The sequence below is a fragment of the Ricinus communis genome, chromosome 1, assembly GCF_019578655.1.
Source record: "Ricinus communis isolate WT05 ecotype wild-type chromosome 1, ASM1957865v1, whole genome shotgun sequence".
Classification (NCBI taxonomy): Eukaryota; Viridiplantae; Streptophyta; class Magnoliopsida; order Malpighiales; family Euphorbiaceae; genus Ricinus; species Ricinus communis.
This window is the reverse complement of record NC_063256.1, coordinates 9,843,905-9,865,422: the sequence shown is the minus strand read 5'-3', so window position 1 is coordinate 9,865,422 and position 21,518 is coordinate 9,843,905. Positions and strand designations below refer to the sequence as shown.

Sequence of the window (21,518 nt, the reverse complement as noted above, 5' to 3'; positions counted from 1 at the left end):
TGGCATGAAAAACACCAATGCACCCATATAGAAATCACTCTACCAAAGCCATTATCCTATTTGCTTAGCGCCAAACTGTAAAGACTTTAAAAAAAAAAAAAAAAAAAAAAAAAATTAAAAGAAGAAAGGGCCCAACCGGGTTCGAACCGGTGACCTCTTGATCTGCAGTCAAATGCTCTACCACTGAGCTATGGACCCACACGTTGAATGTTCTTATTCTTATCTATAAATTAATGTATCCAGCTCACCCAGTGCCACGTTTCAAGGCTGATCCCTATAAGCATCGATGTCACCACAACTCAACATCACTAATGGTCGAACATGTTAGAAAAGGAGACCTTGATTTTGGAAGGATTGTAGTATTTTTATTCAATTGGATGCCATAATCCCTGTTATAATGATAAATAACTTTGCATTTGGTTTCTTTTATCCCAAAATTTTAATTTAATTCTTTTAGGAACGTTTATAAAAAAATATTAACATATTATATAAGTTACTAATAAAAGAAATAAAAAGATATATACAATATGCCAATTCCGCATCAAAAAAAGTAAATTAAAATTAAATAACTAAAAATTTATAATTAAAATGAAATAAATTGAAAATTTATAATTGAAATAAATATAAATATCATTCATAATATCTGTCTCCCGCCACCATAATATCTTAAAATTGAAATCATTTATTCTTCCTAACCTTTTCTTGTAATAAAGTTTTCAAATTATATAATTTTCCAAATTCTTAACATTTATGGAACCAAATTGACTGTATTATTCAATAAAAGTTAAGGCATCCATTCAATTTATAGAAATCATGTAAAAGAGTTAGTCTTGAACTAAATGAGGACAAGGTTCACATAGCCTCCTCAAAGAAGAAGAATATTGTGCCCTTAAAGCGTGGAAAACGACGTGGTTTTGAGCAATGAAGGATCCACTCCACCAAAAGAAGGCAAGAAGGAGAGGAGAGAGTGAAAAATGGTACAAGAAACAAGAAAATACAAAGCCAAATGGACATGTTATATAACAGTTGAGAGTTGGGTGGCCTAGTTTTCAAGTTCTTTATTATAGCTCAAACAGGCGGTTACTTCCACACCCTTTTCCCTCGTATCCTCCGCCTCCAAATCCTTTCATATACTCCTCTTCTTCTCCATTTTTCTCTCTATCTCTAACCTCCTTTTCTTTTCTTTTTTTTTTTTATTTTCTTCCAGTTCAAGGACTAGAAAGAAGGCACGATAATGGCCACTGCTTTCTCTGCTACCCACTTGATTCAGCCTTTGCCTGTTGATAATACCAGATCTTACAATAAGCATCAGCCTCTCTTTGATCCTCTCAAAACCACCTCTTCTTTTATTGGATCTACTTCCAAGCTCCGTTTCTCTGCTCTTCCTAAATTGAATCATGTCTCTTCTTTCCGTCGATCTGCTATCGTCGCTGTTTCTGAAGCTGTTAAGGAAAAGAAGCTCAAATCTACCTCCAATTTGGTAATTCTATCTTTGTATCTCTCTTTTCTTTATTCTCAATTTGCTCTCAATTCAAAGATTATTGCTTTCTTTGCATTTGCAATTTTTATTAGCCATTGGGTTGGCTGACAATTCGCCCTTTCCTAAGCTTAGCCCTATTTATTCTCTTTTTTAAGTAGCTATCTTCTTTTGCACATTTATACATGCAATCACACTGTAATTCTGTATTAATCTTTTTTTATCCGTTACACGCATCTAAATTATAAAACTTCAGTTTTCTTTGAATATGCTTTCTTTTTTATCAACCGAATAGAGACAAAAAGGACGTTTATTTATTTCTTCTTTCATGTAGTTGATTACAAAAGAAGAAGGGTTGGTGCTATATGAGGATATGGTGTTGGGCAGAGCTTTTGAGGACATGTGTGCCCAGATGTATTATAGGGGTAAAATGTTTGGTTTTGTTCATCTCTATAATGGCCAAGAGGCTGTCTCAACTGGATTCATTAAGCTTTTGAAGAAGGAGGATTCCGTTGTCAGTACTTATCGTGATCATGTCCATGCCTTGAGTAAGGGAGTCCCTGCTCGTGCTGTCATGAGTGAGCTCTTTGGCAAGACCACTGGGTGCTGCCGCGGCCAAGGTGGATCTATGCACATGTTCTCCAAAGATCACAATGTGCTTGGTGGTTTTGCATTTATTGGTGAGGGAATTCCAGTGGCCACCGGTGCAGCTTTTACCTCGAAGTATAGAAGGGAGGTTCTGAAGGAGGATTGTGATCATGTCACTTTAGCTTTCTTTGGAGATGGAACTTGTAATAATGGCCAGTTCTTTGAGTGTTTGAACATGGCAGCTTTGTGGAAATTGCCCATTGTGTTCGTTGTGGAGAATAACTTGTGGGCCATTGGAATGTCACACTTGAGGGCAACTTCAGATCCACAGATTTGGAAGAAGGGTCCAGCATTTGGGATGCCAGGTGTTCATGTTGATGGAATGGATGTTTTGAAGGTCAGGGAGGTAGCCAAGGAGGCAATTGGAAGGGCTAGAAGGGGAGAAGGACCAACTTTGGTTGAATGTGAGACTTACAGGTTTAGAGGACACTCGTTGGCTGATCCTGATGAGCTTCGTGACCCTGGTGAGCAATCGAGCTAATTATTCTAGTTTGGATATCTGCTTTGTTATTTGGTTATTAATTAATGTGTTGCATTCTATTTGCTTCACCTGTTTGTTTTGTGACTTACCTATTGCCTATGTAACTTTAGCTGATATGTTTGACACTAACCTCTGCATTTTATTCCAGTCATTGATAGTATCCAAAGGCTAGTCACTAGGGTGCACATTCTCGTCAATTTTGTGAGAATGTGGAATACAACATAATTTGTCAGAATTACTTCTACTGATGTGTTCATATACTGACATACTTTTATAATATGATGGTCCGACCAAATGAACAAAGTTACCATGAAATGATGGTCTTTGATAGTTGCCAATTATTGTAATTTTTCAGCTCGTTTTACGATATATAAAAAGACACCTTACGACTCGAGAAATGTTTTGCTTGTTTAGCATTTAATATTTTAGATTTATTGGTAGAGCATTGTGAAAATGATTGACCAAGTTATAGGAGACCACATTACTATTTGCATTTTTTTAAAAAGAAAATTATATCTTTTGGATTCTATATGCAGCTGAGAAGGCTCACTATGCTGCTAGAGATCCCATCACATCCTTGAAGAAGTATATTATTGAGAATAGTCTAGCCAGTGAAGCAGAGTTGAAGGCTATTGAGAAGAAGATAGATGAAGTGGTTGAGGATTCTGTCGAGTTTGCTGATGAAAGCCCTGTTCCACCTCGCAGTCAGCTACTCGAGAATGTATTTGCAGATCCTAAAGGCTTTGGAATTGGACCTGATGGCCGCTACAGATGCGAAGATCCCAAATTCACCCAAGGCACTGCTCACGTCTAGGTTTCATTTCAGGTTAACTTTATCTGTTGTGGCTATTTGTTGGTCTCACGAGTCCATAATAGTGTTGTTGCTAGCAATTACTTGTGCCCCTTAATTATAATGCAATGCATGTCTTATGTAAGCAGGATATGTTGTTACTTTTAGGTTGCTTTTCTACTTAAATTTTGGTTCTGCTCTTCTCTAATTTAATTCTCCTTGTTTATTGGACTAGTGTTTGGAATCAATTAAAAATGCCCAAATGGCTCACGGTTCATGCTTTTCGAAATTTCTATTCAACTAAAATTAGTTTGAATTGCTTGGCTTAGAACTATGGCACTCCTCAATCCATTTTTGAAGTTGCAGCAATTCGATATTTGGACCTGCAAGCAGCACTTCTAGCAACTCCAAAACATGGCTAAATATTATTTGTTGGGTACAGTGGGTAGTTTTCATATTCAGTCAGGATTGATCAATTATATATGTGTTATGTCTTCCGACCACGCTATTATCACCTTATTATAGACGTACCTTTCAAATACTAAATGACTTACTTTTCAATTAAACAATTATTCTTATCCTTAAAAATAACTTATTTTTATTTTTAATTAGTAAATATGACTAATGATAATAATTAGTGAGGACTTCTAATAATTTTCGTCTGCTGTCCTCTGTGTACTTTTATTTAATTTTATAGATATTCAAATAAAATGAGAATCATTGCATATGTTAATTTCAAGAAAGTTCGTGATTTTTATTCTGTCACATGTAAAAACATATATAAAATATTCTTAAAAAATCAAATCGTATTTCATGTGTTTTAATATTTAGTTAGTGTGTTAAATGTCACACTATTTAAGTTTTTTTTTTTAAAAAAAAAAAAAAAAAAAAACTATGTGTTGCTTTATTTTTAAATTTTTTTTCCAAAAAATTAAAAAGTTTAGACTAATGAGATAAGGTAAAAGTTTAAACAGTATAATTATTATTTATGTTTGAAACTGCTTAAATTATAAATTTTTTTGTTTGAATTTAAATTTAAAAATTTTAACAGATAAAATAAGTCTACTTTTGTCAATTCATTAAAAGTATAACCTCAATAAAAAACTTAGTTGGTTATTGACCGAAGAGTTTGATTATATTTCAGATGAAAAGATCATTGTTTAACTATAAATTAGTCATACACTATTCAATTAAGTTTAATAACAAAATAATTAAGATAAAAGAGTACTTTATAGACAATATAATCAGATTATAAATTTGAAGGAATCACGTAAAAGAGTTAGTAATAACAAAATCGGATCCTCCATTATCCCAAAACACATTAATTATCTTATTATATAACATTGAAATTTCTTTAAGTGTGTACAATCAAAATTCCTATTTGTCTCAGTAATTTTACACTTCTTCCCAGAGGTTGAAAAGTACAAATATCAAACAAACTCGAGGAGAATGATACGGAACATAGCAGAGAAAGAACCAAAGGTTGTTCAATTTGGGGTAAAGATGATTACACAGATCAAAATAAGAACAATGAAAGAATCAGATAACAATCATGCCAGCAATGGACTCGAGGGAAGAAGCTACTTGTGGAGGACAGCGCCCCGGCTTTGATTCTTGTCACTGGCCAAGCAGGTTGAGAGCATAAAGAGAATTCTGGTATTATAACTTAAGAGCAGAAATGGCTTCAGGTTTGAAATCAACCCTCAAACCCAACACACGCCTGACCTCAGCAGGGGTTAACCTCCATGTCATGGGTCCCGAGTTTTCACCCCAGAAATCTAGAATCTCAGACACCTTCTCTAAGTTGAGAATGGTTGCCATTTGGGTTAGTCGAGCAAACTTATCCCTAACTGTCCTCTGAGTCATGCTGGAGAAATGGCTTACTAGAGCTCTTATATCTCTGTCAAGTTGAAGGCCTCCAAGCTGACTAAACCTTTTTTGCATCATTATCACTTCAAGCCTCTTCACAATGTAATCAATGACCAAATGTACAAAGGAGTCATAGTTGTTAGCAGTCATTACTGGCTGTAGCCATGAAACATTTGTCTCTACAGCATGAAGAAGCCTCTGGACCCATGGGTCATTCACCTCATTATCAGCATATTCTGCCTCAGATAACTCATAACTAATGGTTGTTACGCTATCCAACACTTGACGGATGCGTTGTGTTACAGTAGCCACAAGTTGTTCCATGCCAGCATTAAGGGCTTGCTTGAAGGTATTGCTCATATCACCCAACTCTGACAAACAAGATTTCACCTTTTCTCTATCTGCTGATGCAGGGAATACCTGCAGAAAATGATGGCAATTTTTTAAATGCCCAAAGACTTAATTTTCTGACAAATCAGCAGAGGATGCAACCGAATGGCTATTACAGATTAGACACGTCATGATAAAGGAAAAAGAACGAGAAATTGGCTCAGGAAACACATCCGAGCACATCTAGTCGGCTGTGCCAAATTCAAACTGTTCAATTCCCTTAAGACCCAGAGTTTTCATATGCCAAAAAATAATTAGACAAGCAGTTGTATCACTTGACCCACTTAAGTTATAGGTAATCACCTATATGACATGTTATGCATGTCTGTCTGCTATTCAAATATTAGTTTAATAAGGAGGTAAAAACAAATTAACAGTATGTCCTATGCTAATTTTAATAGATGAGAGCATAAACATATAACTGCACGGTTCTTTTATATACATGCTATACACATCTGCTATTAGGTTCTTTTCAAACAGCTGGGGGGTAGGGGAGGTGTTTGTGGGGTTAGTATACACGAAGCAAGGAGCCTAAGCTGAGTTTGGAAGGAGGTCTCCAATACCTAGTTAAGGATAGAAAGAATCTCAAAGAGAATGGCAAGTTGCCAATTATCAAGTTAGCTTGACAATCCCCTACAATCTTCAACAAAGCCCCTGTTTGGATGAAAAGGTAATCAAGACACCAGCTAGACATATCTAACCCTAGCTTAAGCCCGTGAAAACTCATTCTAATAAGATGTTGATCAATCACCACTGCACCTTTCAGATGAAGACCATGCTCCCAGCACATCCAGGGTTATTCAGTTTAAGATATTCTAACATTCCCTTAGGTTAATAGAGATTGACATATTAAGAATCAATGAAAGAAAAAGGGCATTCCAATTTCCAACCCTTGTGAGGTTATGGATATGGCTCCAAGATCAATCTTTTTTAATTGTATATCCAGCACAACCATAATCTAGTCAAAGGAAGCCCATAACTGGGTGATGCCTTTGTGAAAAGGAGAAGGCAGGAGAAGAACCTTATGCAAACTCAACTTTAGACTTGAACTTTCAGTTGAATCCTGCATTCTCAAGCCACCCATATTTTAGATTCTGGTTCCAGCTTGCAACGCTACCAACCGATCTACCCTCTATGTTTCTTTAGGAAAATGAAGAGAACATTTTCCATTACAAGTGTATAAAGTGCCTATGGCTGAAGCAATCCTTTTGCAAGTCATTGTAGATTAAGCAACTACAGAGTTGAGATATTCTACTATGTTGTCCTAACGAGAATAAGTAATATAAGAAAGCAAAGAAAAAATTTGCAACTTCCTCACAAATTTATGTATAAAACTACCTACCACATAAAAAACAAATCTACATATGTGACAAACAGTAAACTGCTAGCAGCTACAAGATATTGATTAAAGCACATTAGTCTATTATGGCTTGATGCTGCTGTTAGTATTCCATGAATTAAGAATAATCACTCACCTATGCAGATCATTCTTATCACCTGCGCATTCAAATTGCTAGTCTTTCTGGATGAAGCAACTAGTTACAAACACAGTTGCTATTAAAGAGCATAAATATCTTGACATGAACCACTATCTTAAAGAGTGGAAATAACAAATATGATTCTATAAATATTACCACATAAGAAGCTCAATATTACCTTCTCATGTCACAAACAAGAAATTGCCATGACATTAAACAAATTAGAATTAGTTCTTACCTGTGCGCATTGTTCTTCAATCTCATGTTTTAGCTTCTGCACATACTCACTGCTCACATCAATATTATTCAATGCAGTTGCAATCTCTGTCCCAGACTTTTGTACGCCAACACCACCCAAAAACAGCTTAGCACCAAGGTTTGGTTCTCTCATTTTCTGTTGCAAAGTATCATTGAATTCGTTACTCAATAGAGCACTAGCACCACTCAGTATTGCAATGACAGAGCTAATACTTGACGTGGATATTGCCCTTCTCAAACAACTCTGCAGAACATAAAACACATCATCTACCATAGAGGTAGTAAGAGCATCAGGCACAGGCTCATCTATCGCAATAGCTTTCCTAACATTTTCAACCATAAAGAATCCCTCCAAAACCACATAAAACCCAGTGACCTCCTGAACTACTTTGCTAAAACTACCACTTCTAAAAGACTTGGTAGCTCGTGGAACTAATTCTGGATCAACAGAACTCAACCCTTTGATCTTTGAAACCATAAACTCTGTATAATCCTCACCTAATTGCATCAAGGTCAATATCTCTTCCAAATACAACTCAACCTCTCTAGGGTCAGGAACATTAACCAAATTCATGTTTTGTGCATTAATCTCAGAGGACAATTTAGCCAATTTCCTATACTCCATATATTTCTTCAAAATCAAAGATCCTCTCGAATCACACTCCTCCTGCAACTCACAAATAGCATAAACAATCGCATCCTCACCACAAAGGCTCCTCAAAATCCCATCATTTTCCTCAATAGCCAAAACAATATCCTTAAACAAATTAGTTAAACACGAAACAAAATTAACCTGATTGTTACTGTTATTATGATTGTTATTATTAATTTGTTCCATCAACTCCACTAATTGCTCAAATTCAAGTCTAGATCTCATAGAGATCACTTTCTTCAAATAACCTACGTAAACCTGTAAACCTTCCTCTTCCAATCCTAAAGGAGAAAACAATCTAATAAACCGCAAAATCGTTTGATGATCGCGCTGATCCACTGCAATGGCAAGCCGCTTCCTCACAATGCCTTCCAGCTGTTTCTTCGACGCCAGTAACTGATCTCTCAGATCTGACCCTGAATCCTTATATTTCGCATCTATTTGCAAAAACGTTTGCACATAATTAGCCGCCGCCTCATAGTCCTCCGATTCAAGAGCATTTTTAACTCCGTCTATACAATTCCCTCTTTCTACAATCGCATCAATTCGTGAAAGCGTGATATTAACCCTTGATTGTGCCAGGTCAAGCTCACGAACCTTGGCGCTAACATGGTCAGCTAGGTCACATGTGGAACGCACATTAGAAAGCATATAATCGGAATCTGATTTAACGATGTCAAGTACTTCTGCTGATTTTTGAAGGTGAATTAGGTTCTTGTCGAGATCGGTGCGTTGAGCGAGTAGGTTGTCGAGGTCGAGATCGAGAGCGCGTTGGTATGCGATGCATTCATGGAGCAGACGCGTCATTGCTCCGACGTCGGTTAGGTTTCGCACGTGATCTAGAGCCTCCCGTGTGCCGAATTTTATAGAGGATACTGTTGTTGTTGATTCATCATCTGCTTGAGATCTTTGTACTGATCCGTTTGGTGTTGATGGCATTTTTCAGTTCTTTTTTAGTGAATTAAGAGATACTGCACTCGAATCTGTAAACTAGAACGAGGCAAAAGTAGACGAAGATGGTTGTTCTAACCCGATGAACCCTTTATTTGGATTTTGTATGTCCGGCCCGTTAATATTATTCAACCCGATTTCAGAGAAAGGCTAAATTACACGAATGTACTCATATTTGATGAAATTGACAGATACCTCCTTAGCTTTTGTATATTACTCCTGTAAAAGGATTAAAGTTTAATAAAATGATGGTGGATTACAAACCTGAATTTTAATTAATTTAATTATTTATTTTAATTTTTAATTTGAATTAATAAATATTTAGATTTTATTCATAATATCTCTATATTTTATATTTTATTAATTTGGCAAATAAATTTAGATTTTATTTTTGTAATATCTAGAAATTTAGATGTAATATCGGTAAATGTCTTAAAAAATTACATATCAAAAAATAAATAAAGATAATTTAAAAAAAAGAAAATAGGTAAAGATAAAAAATGATTTACCAAACTATTTTAGTATAAAAGAATTTAAAGTGTTTAAATGATAAAATATTAAATGTCTATATCATATTGTGTTTTGCCCATCTTTTATGTTCTTGTCTGTTCTTCTTACTGAGAGCAGGACTCAAATATAAATTATACCAAATAGTAATATGATATTTGCAATTACCCAAAATAAATCAGTTTGGTTTAGTAGGCTATAGAGTGAAACATTATCCGTCTCAAATGTAGAACTTCTCTCTGCTTCATGGCTACCATTCGCTTAGTACCCTCCCTTCCTTCATCTTTTAGAACGCCGACGTTACCTTCGTTGCCGTTCCCAAAATTCTCGTGCTTTCTCCAGTCCCACTCTCGTGAAATCCCTCTTCTTTCTTCTTCTTCTTCCTTGTGGCCAGCAAACAAAAGTAAAAGGGTTTTCGCAATATTAGCTCTTGTAAATGAGGAATCAGTGGTTGCTGAAGAGGTTGACAGGGAGGAGAATGAGAACGAAAGCGAAGAAGATGAATTGGGGCGTCAATTGAAGAAGCAGCCAAGACCATGTGAACTATATGTGTGTAATCTTCCAAGGAGCTGTGACATTGCGGAGCTTGTAGAATTGTTCAAGCCTTATGGAACTGTTATTTCGGTTGAGGTCATATCCTCTCTTTTTGTGTATATAATCTGGTGTTTGATTAATTTTAGAGTATGAAGAACTTGTATCAGAATTGCTTTAACATAATGCCATCCATGTGTTCTATCTTAGTTCAAATGATATTTAGTGATTATCTTTTTTATCAATTGGAAAACTGCTTGGTGACTTTGTGGCAGGTCTCCAGGAACCCTGAAACTGGTATTAGTCGAGGATGCGGTTTTGTCACAATGGGTTCTATAAATTCTGCAAAAAATGCAATAGCTGCGCTTGATGGATCTGTTGAGTTTCAAACTAGCTATCTTTTTTTCTTTTTCCTTCTTGTTTTAGCATTTTGCCTAAAAATTTTGTACTTTGTAGGATATCGGTGGCAGAGAGATGCGGGTTAAATTTTCAGTCGATATGAATTCCGGTAGAAGAAATCCTGAACCACTGAGTTCAGCACCCACAAAAAATCTCTTTTACGAAAGTCCATTTAAGGTATATGTTGGCAACCTTGCCTGGACAGTAAAACCTGAGGAGCTGAGGGATCAATTTAGCAAGTTTGGCACTGTAGTCAGTGCAAGGGTGTTGTATGATCGTAAAGCTGGAAAAAACCGTGCCTATGGCTTTTTATCCTTTTCCTCTACCAAAGAGCGTGATGCTGCACTTTCTTTCAATGGAAAGGTCATTTTATTTTTAACCTCATTTCATTTTTACTTTTCCTCCTTATTTGCATGTTACTCATTTGAATCTTTCGTGCAGGATTTTCGTGGTCGGATATTAGTAGTTAGAAAAGGTGTTGAAAGAGAAGACTGAGCCTTGAAGAAAAATTTTCTTTCTGCATATCAGTAATGGCTAATGGAGCAACATCTTTTCTTTATTAGAATTATGGTAGCTTGAGCGTTCTTGGCTCGAAATTCTTAGGCAGAAGAGTTCTATATCATCCCCATTTCTACAAATTCAAAGTTTTGTGTCTTGCACTGAAGTTCAGTTACCCTTGAAATTTTTATAGGAGACAATTTTGATTTAAAATACCATTGCAAACTGAGACGGGCTATGGTTGATCCAATAGAGTTTTAGATACTCATTGCTGAATTCTAGCTAGATTGGTGATTGTTAATTTGCAAGTTTTTGTTATCCTGTTATGGTTGCTTAATTTACTTTCAGTTTGAAATCAGTAATGTTTTGTTGTTTTCATGACCATAAAGAGCTATGAGTTACAAAAGATGACTAAAGGGAAAAACGTCTTAACTAGATGCATTACCTGTATTGTTGTTATTAGCAGATGACTCACATTAGTGGAATGGTATGTTGATATTGCACGCATGCTTGCAACTTTCCTGAGCAATTTACTACTCAGTTGCTTAAATGGTATTACCATTCTTTGTAGCATAAAACATATGCTAGTTATTGCCTAGAATCTAATTGCACAAGGAAATTATTCAATGCTTGTTTCTGTAAATTTGGCATACTATTTTGAAACTCCATCAAGAGCTTATCTTATTGTAGTATGCTTGCTTATTAAACAGTTTGTTGATTATGTACCAAGGGAAGGTTGATAATTTGAAAATGGTAAATTGTACGACCACAGAATTGAGCATCGTTAAGTATCTTAGCATAAATAAGTTTATGCTCAAAATAAATAGTTGAGCAACCATTTACACAAGAAGCATATTGCTCGTAGTGAAGGTTACATTTAGATCCAAAATTGACAGGGCAGTTGCAGCTGAAGGAGTTCTCTCTTTAAGTTTCAATAAATATCTTCGATTTTCTGGATTATCCCCTTTGAGAATTCATTCCTGCTGCACCAACCTGATTGTCTTCTACTACATAAGCTGTGATCCTCTGTTACTAGTATATATCGATACCTGCTCTCTCTGCCTCCAGCTTATGTATGCAAATCCACCAGCAGAACCCAATTGCAGGGAATCCAATGAGCAATGCTAATAATTCGTGCGCCGAATAACTGTTATTACCACCTTCGTGAACCAAAAATGGTACAATACAACTTCTTTAGAAGAGCGGACAATTTCTGAGTTTCTTCAATGTCCCTTCGGTCTAATGGCACAGCCTCTGGGCATTTCGCATGTTTCTAAACATTTTGCGTGTTTTCAAAGTACAAGAATGGAGCCTAAGTAGTGAAAGAGGAAAGGCTAGCCATCCCGCAGTGTAACCATTGGATAGCCTTCTGTTGGGAAATAATTTCAGCTTGTAGAACAAATAATATTTCCATTTCTTCCGATACAAAACTATTCAATGCAGTGAATAACAGGTAACCTGAAAGTGAAAAGCTGCAAAATCCTTCTGTTTAAAGGTGAAAGGAACTAATCAGTAAGCAACCAGAAAGAATTCAAGCTCGCCATTTTGGTTGTGCCTTCTTGATCAAGTAGTCCTCCAAACCAATACCAGCCTCAACAATTCTGGTATCGCCCATGATTTCTACCATCATAGCCTTATCTAAACTTTGACGTATCCCCTCCAAATCGTCTACTTCACATATCCTAGGCAATATAATGATCCAAGTATCGGCATGAGGAACCTCTCCATGCTTCAGCAATACCTCCACCACTCCACAAGCTTCTTCAATCTTACCCACAATACAAAACCCCTTCACCAGAGCATGAGAAACTGAAAAATGTGGAGAAAAGCCCTTCAAAATCATCTCCTCCAAATAACTTTTTGCCTCATCAAACATCCCTTGATCACATATCCCAGCAACCAAAGTCCTGTAAGACACTAAATTCGGCAGACACCCATTGCACTCCATATCTCCAAGAACCTTACGAGCATCCATTGCACGCCCTTCTCTACAGAACCCCGATATAATAGTATTGTAATGAACAATGTCAGGGTTACACCCTTTAACCTTCATTCTACAAAGAAGCTTATATGCCTCCCTAAGCTTCTTTTTCCTACACAAACTATTCAACAAAGTAGTGTAAGTTAAACAATCAGGCACAAACCCTTTATTCAGCATATCTTCTAACAAACCAACAGCTCCATTCACCTGACTTCTTCTACACAACCCCTGCATCAAAATCCGATAAGATTCAATATCCGGTAACACGTCTCTTTTAAACATTTGATTGAACAGCTTGTATGCAACACTAAGTTCCCCAGTAAGACAAAGCGCACGCATTAAGATGTTGTAAGATTTCTTGTTGGGGAAAACACCGTATCTATGAGCATTGTTGAAAAGATCCAAAGCAGGTTTGATATAGTTTCTATGAGAAACAAGAAATTCAAGAATGAGGTTTAAGTGTTTGGGCAAAGGCTTGAAGTTAAACTGTAGCATCGTGTAGAATGTTTTGAGAACCTTATCTCGCAGATTTGCCTCTCCATAGATTTTAATTAAGTAAGAGAATAGATTGGAATTTACTGGATAATGTTTGGATTTTAGGTCAAGAATTAAATCATTAATGAGAGAGAAGTATTTCGATCGACCAAGTTTGAGAATGAGAACGAGATATGAAGAGTATGAATGTTGAAAATTTGGCTGCCGTGAGGCGTAATCGAAGATTTCTTTGGCCAGTAGAGGATCTGACTGGGAAGCTATGAGTTTTTGGACTCGACATGGTGACCCAATCGGAGAATTGGAGTTGGGATCCGAAAGTTCTTGATATAATTTTTTCGTTTTCTGTTCTCGGCCTTGGTGGCGTTGGTATGCTGATGAGGAGTAGAAGAAGAGTAATTCCGGTTTTGGGTTAGGCGGGAAGACGACTGAGCGAGTGACAGCTATAGCGACTTTGATGGAGGAACGCAGAAGTGGTTGGTGCATTCTTTTGGAATCACTGTGCTACTCTGGTCTGGCTGGCGATGGAAACAGCTGAAATAATGAAGTCCAATCATTAACCTATCCTTACAGTGTGATCTTTTTCTTTTGGGTTAAATACTATTCAGCCCTGTGGTTCGATCTAAGGTGGTCTCTATACATCTTTACTATTATTAAAAAATTTCTTGTTTTAATAAAACTACTATCATTATCTTTCATAGTAAAATCTTATTATAATTTGATTTTTAAATTTAATTAAAATTAATTTTATTATTAAATTAAAAAAATATATTATTATTAGTATAAATTAATTTTAATATTTAATTAAAATAATTATTTAATATTTTTCTTTTCATTCTAATTTTTTAATAAAATCTAATTCAAACGAATTTAAATATTTTAAAATTATTTATGTATAATAATATTATTAAATTACTATATAATTTAATTTTAATTATTAATATAAAATAAAAATTTCTAATCAACAATATCATTATATTATTATTTTTATTATATATTATAATTAATTATATAAGAAGTAAAAATTAAATTAAATAATCATATATTGATTCAGTGGAATAACTAAGATATCAAATTGATAATTTTACTATCAATAAAAAAGATCATGATAATCTTGTATGTTAAAAAGAAAATCATTTATCAACATTTAAAAGAGATTAATACGAATAAAATTTTTGTTTTTAATAAAATTTAATTTTAATATCTAATAAAAATAATAACTTTAAATTATTTATTTTATTTAAAATTTCAAAATTAAACTATGTAGTTTAGTTAATAATATTAAATAAAGAAAATAAGTGTTTTAGTACATTTAAATTTTTTCTAAATTGAATTATGCTAGAAGAATAAAAGATATAAACAAGTAAAAAATATTAAATTTATTATTTTAATTAACTATTAAAATTAACTTGTGTTAAAAATAATATTTTATTTTAATTCAATAATAAAATTAATTTTGAATGAGTTTGACACTTGATAATAACTTTAAGGATTAAACTATAATTTTAAATTACTAATTTAGTCTTTAAACTAACACAAAAGGAATGATAACTAGTTTTATTAAAACTGAAAAAAATTTTAATGTAATCAAAAGATACAGAGTCAAATTTTAAAAATAAATAATATTTAATTCTTTTATTTTTTATATTATCCAATTACATTTGTTATGACTGGCCACCTCTAGAGTATACCCATAGGTCAATAATAAATAAAATTAATTTTATCATAGTAGGATACTTAAATTTTTATGGATGATGTTCAATTATAATATCACACTAATTATAAATAAATAAAATGGACTAAATTGAATAATAAGATCGGTTGTTCTAATTAAATAGTTTAGATTTGTCAAAATAAATTATGAGTAGTTGATTAATCCTACTAATTTAATGACTTCGATTAGATTATAATTTTAAGGATATCTCCTTTTTGGAAAATTTAAATAATAATAAAATAGTAATAATATATTTTTGTGATTTATATTTGAGTATTAGATTTTTATGTAAAAGATTGTTATAAAATTATATTTTATGTGGCATAGTATTATTATAACTTTTTTTAACATGTTGATTACTGAAAGTAATTTAGTTACAAATTATATATTTTATTTTATTCTTAGCTTTGAAAAAGCAGATATTAATTAATATGTGATATTAGTGTGAGTAATATCTGATTTAACCATGAAAAAAGTTTAAGCTAATTTAAAACCCTCATTAAAAAAACAAAACAAAAAAAACTCATCAAAAGAAATCATCAACGGTTTAGACTTCATTAAAATCTATTAAAAAAAAAAAGGAAAAGAGGACTTTCATTCGATAGAAAACAAATAAAATGCATGCTTTATTCAGAATTATGCTATTGCCGTGAGGGGTAGCTGGAGCGTCGCCTGGTCCGAGATATAAGCTTCTCGTGTTACTTCTTCTTTTCTATTAAGCAAGTTTGCCTGTCGAGGTCATCATATTGGAAAATGCATTGATTAAAGAAAAGGTCATCATATTATACTAGGAAAATATATTTTAATTCTTAATGTTTATTTAATATCTCATATAGTGTGCTATAATATACTAGGCTCTACTAATTTATTTTAAGTGAAAGAATAAAAATATTCTTGAACTCATAAAATAAAATTATCAATTTATTGTATTATATTTATTAAATTATTTCAATTTTAATTAAATTATTTATATCTATACATATTACTGAAATAATATAAATTAGTAACTGATAGATCCTCATTATATGTATATATTTAGAATATTTTAGTGTTTTAATAGTATATTTTTTATATATAATATGATGAAAATACATAATTTTACATTACTTCAGTTTAATTGTTTATTTTCATATAATATTAGCCAAGAAAAAAAAATATTAAAAAAAATACTGAGAAAATAATTTAATTGGATATATTTGTATCAGAACTCAAAATTATAAGACACATAAATTGGCTAAGTATAGGCCTAGCCGAAAATTATAAGTCCCAATTGGAGAATGAATTAGTCTTTTTATAATTATGGATCATTATTAGTTATTTATTTTATTTAAGATAATTAAGAATTATTAGAAAATAACTCTTAGATGTTTTATATTTAGAGGAGGACTCTGCAAATGAAATCTTTACGAGTATTGGAGACCGGATATACAACTATATAGTTATTATTCTTCTTTTTTGCAGTTCTCTTTATAGTCTATTATTTAAGATAATTTAGTTTTTTAGTTCATTATTCTTTCAACATCTAAAGAGATTTTCAAGAAGTACAATGTGAATATTAGTCATTTTCATATGTTGGAGGATTCTGAATTTTAATAGAGATTTTTACTTTTAGTTTTATTTTAATTTCTTTCTATTTAATAACCATGATCATTAGGTTAAATAAGCTAGTTTCTTAAGTGTTTAGTTTAGCATTTATACTTATGCATGAATCTTGTTATATTTTTATTTAATGAGTATTTTTTTACCTTCATATCTTTATTAATTTTAATTGTTATTATTGGTTGATATCATATTAATTTAATAATAATAATCTTATAAATTTTTTTTAATTGAATGTATTAGAAATATCATATTTACTTTTATATATGTGGGTACAAGAAATTTTAATTGCATCATTGGTTTGAGTAATTAAAGAAAAAGAAACATCACCATCTCATTCATTAGATATAGGCTCAAGGTTAAAATAAAGAGATTACTAAGTAATTGGCTAGGTTAAATACTATTTTTATCATATAGTTTTAGTTAATCATATCATTGTATATTTATTTTATGAATATTCTACTTTCTCAAATTATTGACTTAGAATTTTTAGATTTATTTTTAGTATTTTCTTCATGATTATTAGTTTATATAATAATGGTTTTAAAGTTTCTTAAAAGATTGACTCCAAGGTGTTTTATCATTTTTACTATAAAAACGGTCTGTGCACTTGCGAGTACTAACTTAGACACATTAGTAACTGCTATGTCAATAATATTTAAAACTATAAATTTTAAAAATTATTGACCAAAACCTTTAAGTAGTTAGTAATTAACCTTTAAATAGGCATAGATTTGAATAAATTAGAATTCTAGTAATTACCTTATATCTTTTAAGTATAATATTATATTTTTAGAAGAAATATAGATATTTGTTACTTATTTATATTATTTTTATAAACTTAAATAGTACAATCAATTTATAAAACATTATGAATATAACATAACTAATTAAATATTTCATAAAAAATAGTATTTCAATAAGAAATGTAAAATATTTATCAAATCTAAAAGAGTTTACAGTATAAATCGAATTTATAAATTCTAAAGTACAAAAAAATAATTTCTTAATGAAAAGACTAATATAATTATTACAAATTATGGGAAGGTTTAATATAATAAGAAAAAATATATTTTTAAAATAGAGAGTCCGATTAATGTAATATTTAGAATTTATATGAAGAATAATAATTTTTAGTTAATTAAATATATTTTTATTATTTTATTTTAAAATTAATGGCAACATCAGCAGTAAAAAAAAGGACCAGCATATTATTATAAACTATAAAAAAGATTTATGCTATGTTTGAAAAGAAAAATAGAATAAAAAACAGTGGGCTCAGGGAAGTTTCCTATTCATAATTTGTATCCTCACTTTTCCAAACAAGAGAAATAGTATTTCTTTTTTTCTTTTTTGCATTTTCTATTCTTTCCTTTCTTCTTGAAACAGGGAATTAGTGTAATATTGAAAATAAAGTCTTACCGGTGTTGCATTGCAAGTTTTAAGGAATAAACTGCACTTACTTGAAATTATATGGCAGAAACCATATTTTAGTTACTGTGTAGTATTCGAATTTGTTTCACTTTGGTCCCTATACATCAATTGCCATAACCCATATTCATCGTTATTTGCATATAGATCCAACTTGCCGGCGTTGCTTTTTCTCTATTTCTTTATTTTTTATGGCTTTTTTTTCAACATAACACATCATATATGTGTTGTTGACCTTCATGGTTAGATTTAATACACAATTATAATGAAGAACTATTTATATATACATAGAGCTGCAAAATATCATTCCTCAATAAAAACAAAAGAATAATTGAAAAAAAATAAAATTAGAAGAACAGAGAGACTATGTAAATTCAATTTAGAATTTACCGACAATCTCATTCTCTTGTTCTCAATTTCACTCTTCTCCGTAGCTTTATCAACCTCTCAATTTTCGGTTACGTTTATCATAAATAAAGCCTCACTAACACATCTTTGTTTCTCTTCTATTGCTTTTCAAATGCCAATGTGTTCTTTTGTAGCCTTTCTTTTTATATATGGATTTATGGGTTTTCTTCTTTCTATTTATGCTACTTTGTTTTTTATTTCTCTATTGTCTATATAATGTATGAAGAAATGTTTTAAAGAAATGTGTATGCATATTGCAGATGATATATTGGATTCGGCAGTCATTAGATGTGGTCTAGTTAGTTTAGCTCTTGCTGAATCTGCTAAATTAGGATTAAATGCTACTTTTATTAATATTGATCTTTTTTTACTATAATAATAATGTAGTGTTTAGAAAAATTAATTTAAAAGTCACATGCTACTCAGATATAAATATGGATGTTGGGCACAAGTAATTTTACAAATGAATTATGAAATTTTTAGGGTTTTGATCTTTTAACATGAATGTTAGTAATTTTACTAAACCGTTATGTAAGGAATAATTATGTATAAAAAAAAAAGACTATTTATGACACAATTAATATACATGGATTGCATAGAATAAATTCATATAGTACAAAAACAAAAAATGAGTTTTGCCAAATAATATTAATGATATTTGGTAACCAAAATAAATATTTATATATCCATCAATGACATATTATTTCAAAAATTGAAAATAATATCTACTTCTAATATCCAATCAAAATTCCGTCTAGTTGGATAGAGACGTGAAGCATCTTTAAAAAACGAAAGCTCTAAATAATATTAGAGAGATTTTTATTTAGAAATTCTTATTTGATTTGTTGTATATATCACAACTAATATGTATAAATATTTTTTACCTTAATATTAAATGATTAAAACATACTTCATCATTTACAACTAACGAACCTGTTTTAATAATCTATCAGTTTACCCTACAGCAGCAGAAGCTTGACAAGAATTTTCTATAATGTTAAGGTATTTCTCTAGAAACTTCTCTCTAATGCTCTCCCTGTGGGTGCTCTTAGATATATTCTTCCTTTTCCCTTTCTCTCAAAGAATCTGGAGAATATCCCCAATTAGGATTCATTCCTGGGGTTTTTCATTTATCTGACATTGTGGAAGCTTAGGGGAAAATTTTGAAAGATATCCAGCACCTTGGTGGGAATGAATACTCCATCTCTTGTTTGCTATTTACGCTGTAACATATTTGGAAGGCCAGAAATGCCATAGTTTTTGAGCAGCAATGGAAGTCTGAGCAGGATATCATCACTCTCATGATAAAGGAGATGAAGGAGTACAAAGATGTAACTTTCGAAACAGTACAGTTTTCTCCGAAGGCAGCTGAGGTCTCAAGCTTTTGCCATCTCCAGCAGAAGGATTGGATTAGAATAAATTTTGATGCGGCGAGTAGACCAGGTCTTGCTCGGGGCAGTGTAGGGTTTGTTGCTCGCAATGGTTGCGATCAAATTCTTTCGTCTATGGCTAAAGCTTACGTTGGTATCTTGGATCCTTTGGTCTTGGAAAGTCTTGCCCTCAGAGATAGCATGGAATGGGCACTCGAGTCTGCATGGAACAAGGTCTTTTTCGAGGGTGATTCTCTGGCAATAGTGCAAATGGTGAACAAAAATTCCTCATTTCGGGCTTCAGTTATGATGATCATCCAAGAGATTTTCTCCTCACTGCCTTCTTTTTCTAATGTTAGGGTGTCTTACTGCCCTCGTGCATGTAACATTTTGACACACAATGAGGCCAAAAGCGTTTTCTCTTCTCCTCAGTAATGCAATATATCTTTGGTTAAAAATAAAAAAGGCAAACTAAAAGGGTTGTAATCCTTCCAGCCATATAAGTTCGTCTTTTGAGCCTTGATCCGTGAAGTTGTGATCAGTCTCACGTGCTTTTTTTTTTTTTTTTCTTTAATGTGTATGTATTTTCTTTATTGCAATTTTGGATTTCGTCATTGAATATTGGATAAGACGACTGAGGGCCAACTAGACTCCAGTATTGACAGTACCTCACTCACCTTCTTACATTTAATAATTATTAGCCATGAATCATAATGGACTTCTTGAATTTATCCACCTAATTGTGTTATCTTTACTAATTATACATCTTGCAAAATTACATATCATCCAACACAGAAAAAATTAATTAAAGTGATTTTACACTGCTGCTTATTTTCATATGAATTTTACTTTTTAGTTTCACTCATAAAATTTACTACGCAAATATAAAATCTGATTTTATTTAGTATAAGTAAAAAATAATATATATTTTATATTTTATATTTTATATTTTAAATTAAATAATTTATGTCTACAGAATTATTTTAAATTAATAAAAATATATATTCAAATTTAATATATAAAAATATAAATATGTTCTAAATTAAATAATTTCTTTTAATTATTTTACCGGATTGCAACATAACCCTCAAGGCTTGAGAGTCGGGCAGTGAAAGAATCTATGCCCGTCAAATTATCTTTTTATTATCACTGTTACGTAAATAAGAAAAAAAGAAAAAACAAGAAAGAAAGAGTTTATAAAAGTCAAGTTTGAAAGGTAATGGCTGGAAGCAAAACTAGACTTGAAGCAAAGAAAAGAAAGCAAAAATAATACGCAGACAGATATAAATAGTTGGGGGCAAAGCCAAGGTTGAAAACAAACGAAGATTCTCCAAAGCACTCCACGTGTCACTATTCCTTACCATAAGATCTCAAATATAGGGTCACACGCAAAGCCAACATGGCGAACCCTCAACAAAATATCCTCCTTAACAAATCCTAATATGGCCCAACACGTGTCCCCGTACATGGACCCCACAGCATGAAAACATCATACCTGAATACTCCGCCTCTGCCTCTCTCTCTATATCTATATACAAGAAAAATAAAAAACAGTGGCCCATATTTCGCCACGTCAGCGCCACCCTACATAAGC

At 32.3% G+C, this 21,518-nt stretch overlaps 3 protein-coding genes and 1 non-coding gene across 4 annotated transcripts; 2 read left to right on the top strand and 2 right to left on the bottom strand.

The window, feature by feature from the left end:
* Positions 1–126: 126 nt before the first annotated feature.
* On the bottom strand, positions 127–198 carry TRNAC-GCA. Its single transcript has one exon. It is a non-coding gene; the product is annotated as a tRNA-Cys (tRNA).
* A 773-nt stretch (positions 199–971) lies between these two features.
* On the top strand, positions 972–3,622 carry LOC8265173 (pyruvate dehydrogenase E1 component subunit alpha-3, chloroplastic). Its single transcript, XM_002515028.4, has 3 exons — positions 972–1,480; positions 1,812–2,589; positions 3,143–3,622. The coding sequence occupies exons 1-3, from the start codon at positions 1,235–1,237 to the stop codon at positions 3,418–3,420; spliced, it is 1,302 nt and encodes a 433-aa protein (XP_002515074.1). The 5' UTR covers positions 972–1,234; the 3' UTR covers positions 3,421–3,622.
* A 1,080-nt stretch (positions 3,623–4,702) lies between these two features.
* Positions 4,703–13,973, bottom strand: LOC8285494 (conserved oligomeric Golgi complex subunit 4). Its single transcript, XM_002515029.4, is given in 3 exon segments — positions 4,703–5,685; positions 7,372–8,957; positions 12,451–13,973. Coding segments are annotated over 3 exon segments (3,654 nt in total). The 5' UTR covers positions 13,889–13,973; the 3' UTR covers positions 4,703–5,055.
* Positions 9,661–11,287, top strand: LOC8285495 (31 kDa ribonucleoprotein, chloroplastic). The gene is made up of 4 exons (XM_002515030.4): positions 9,661–10,131; positions 10,308–10,409; positions 10,489–10,794; positions 10,873–11,287. Exons 1-4 carry the CDS (start codon positions 9,748–9,750, stop codon positions 10,924–10,926), a joined length of 846 nt encoding a protein of 281 aa, XP_002515076.1. The 5' UTR covers positions 9,661–9,747; the 3' UTR covers positions 10,927–11,287.
* Positions 13,974–21,518: the final 7,545 nt, after the last annotated feature.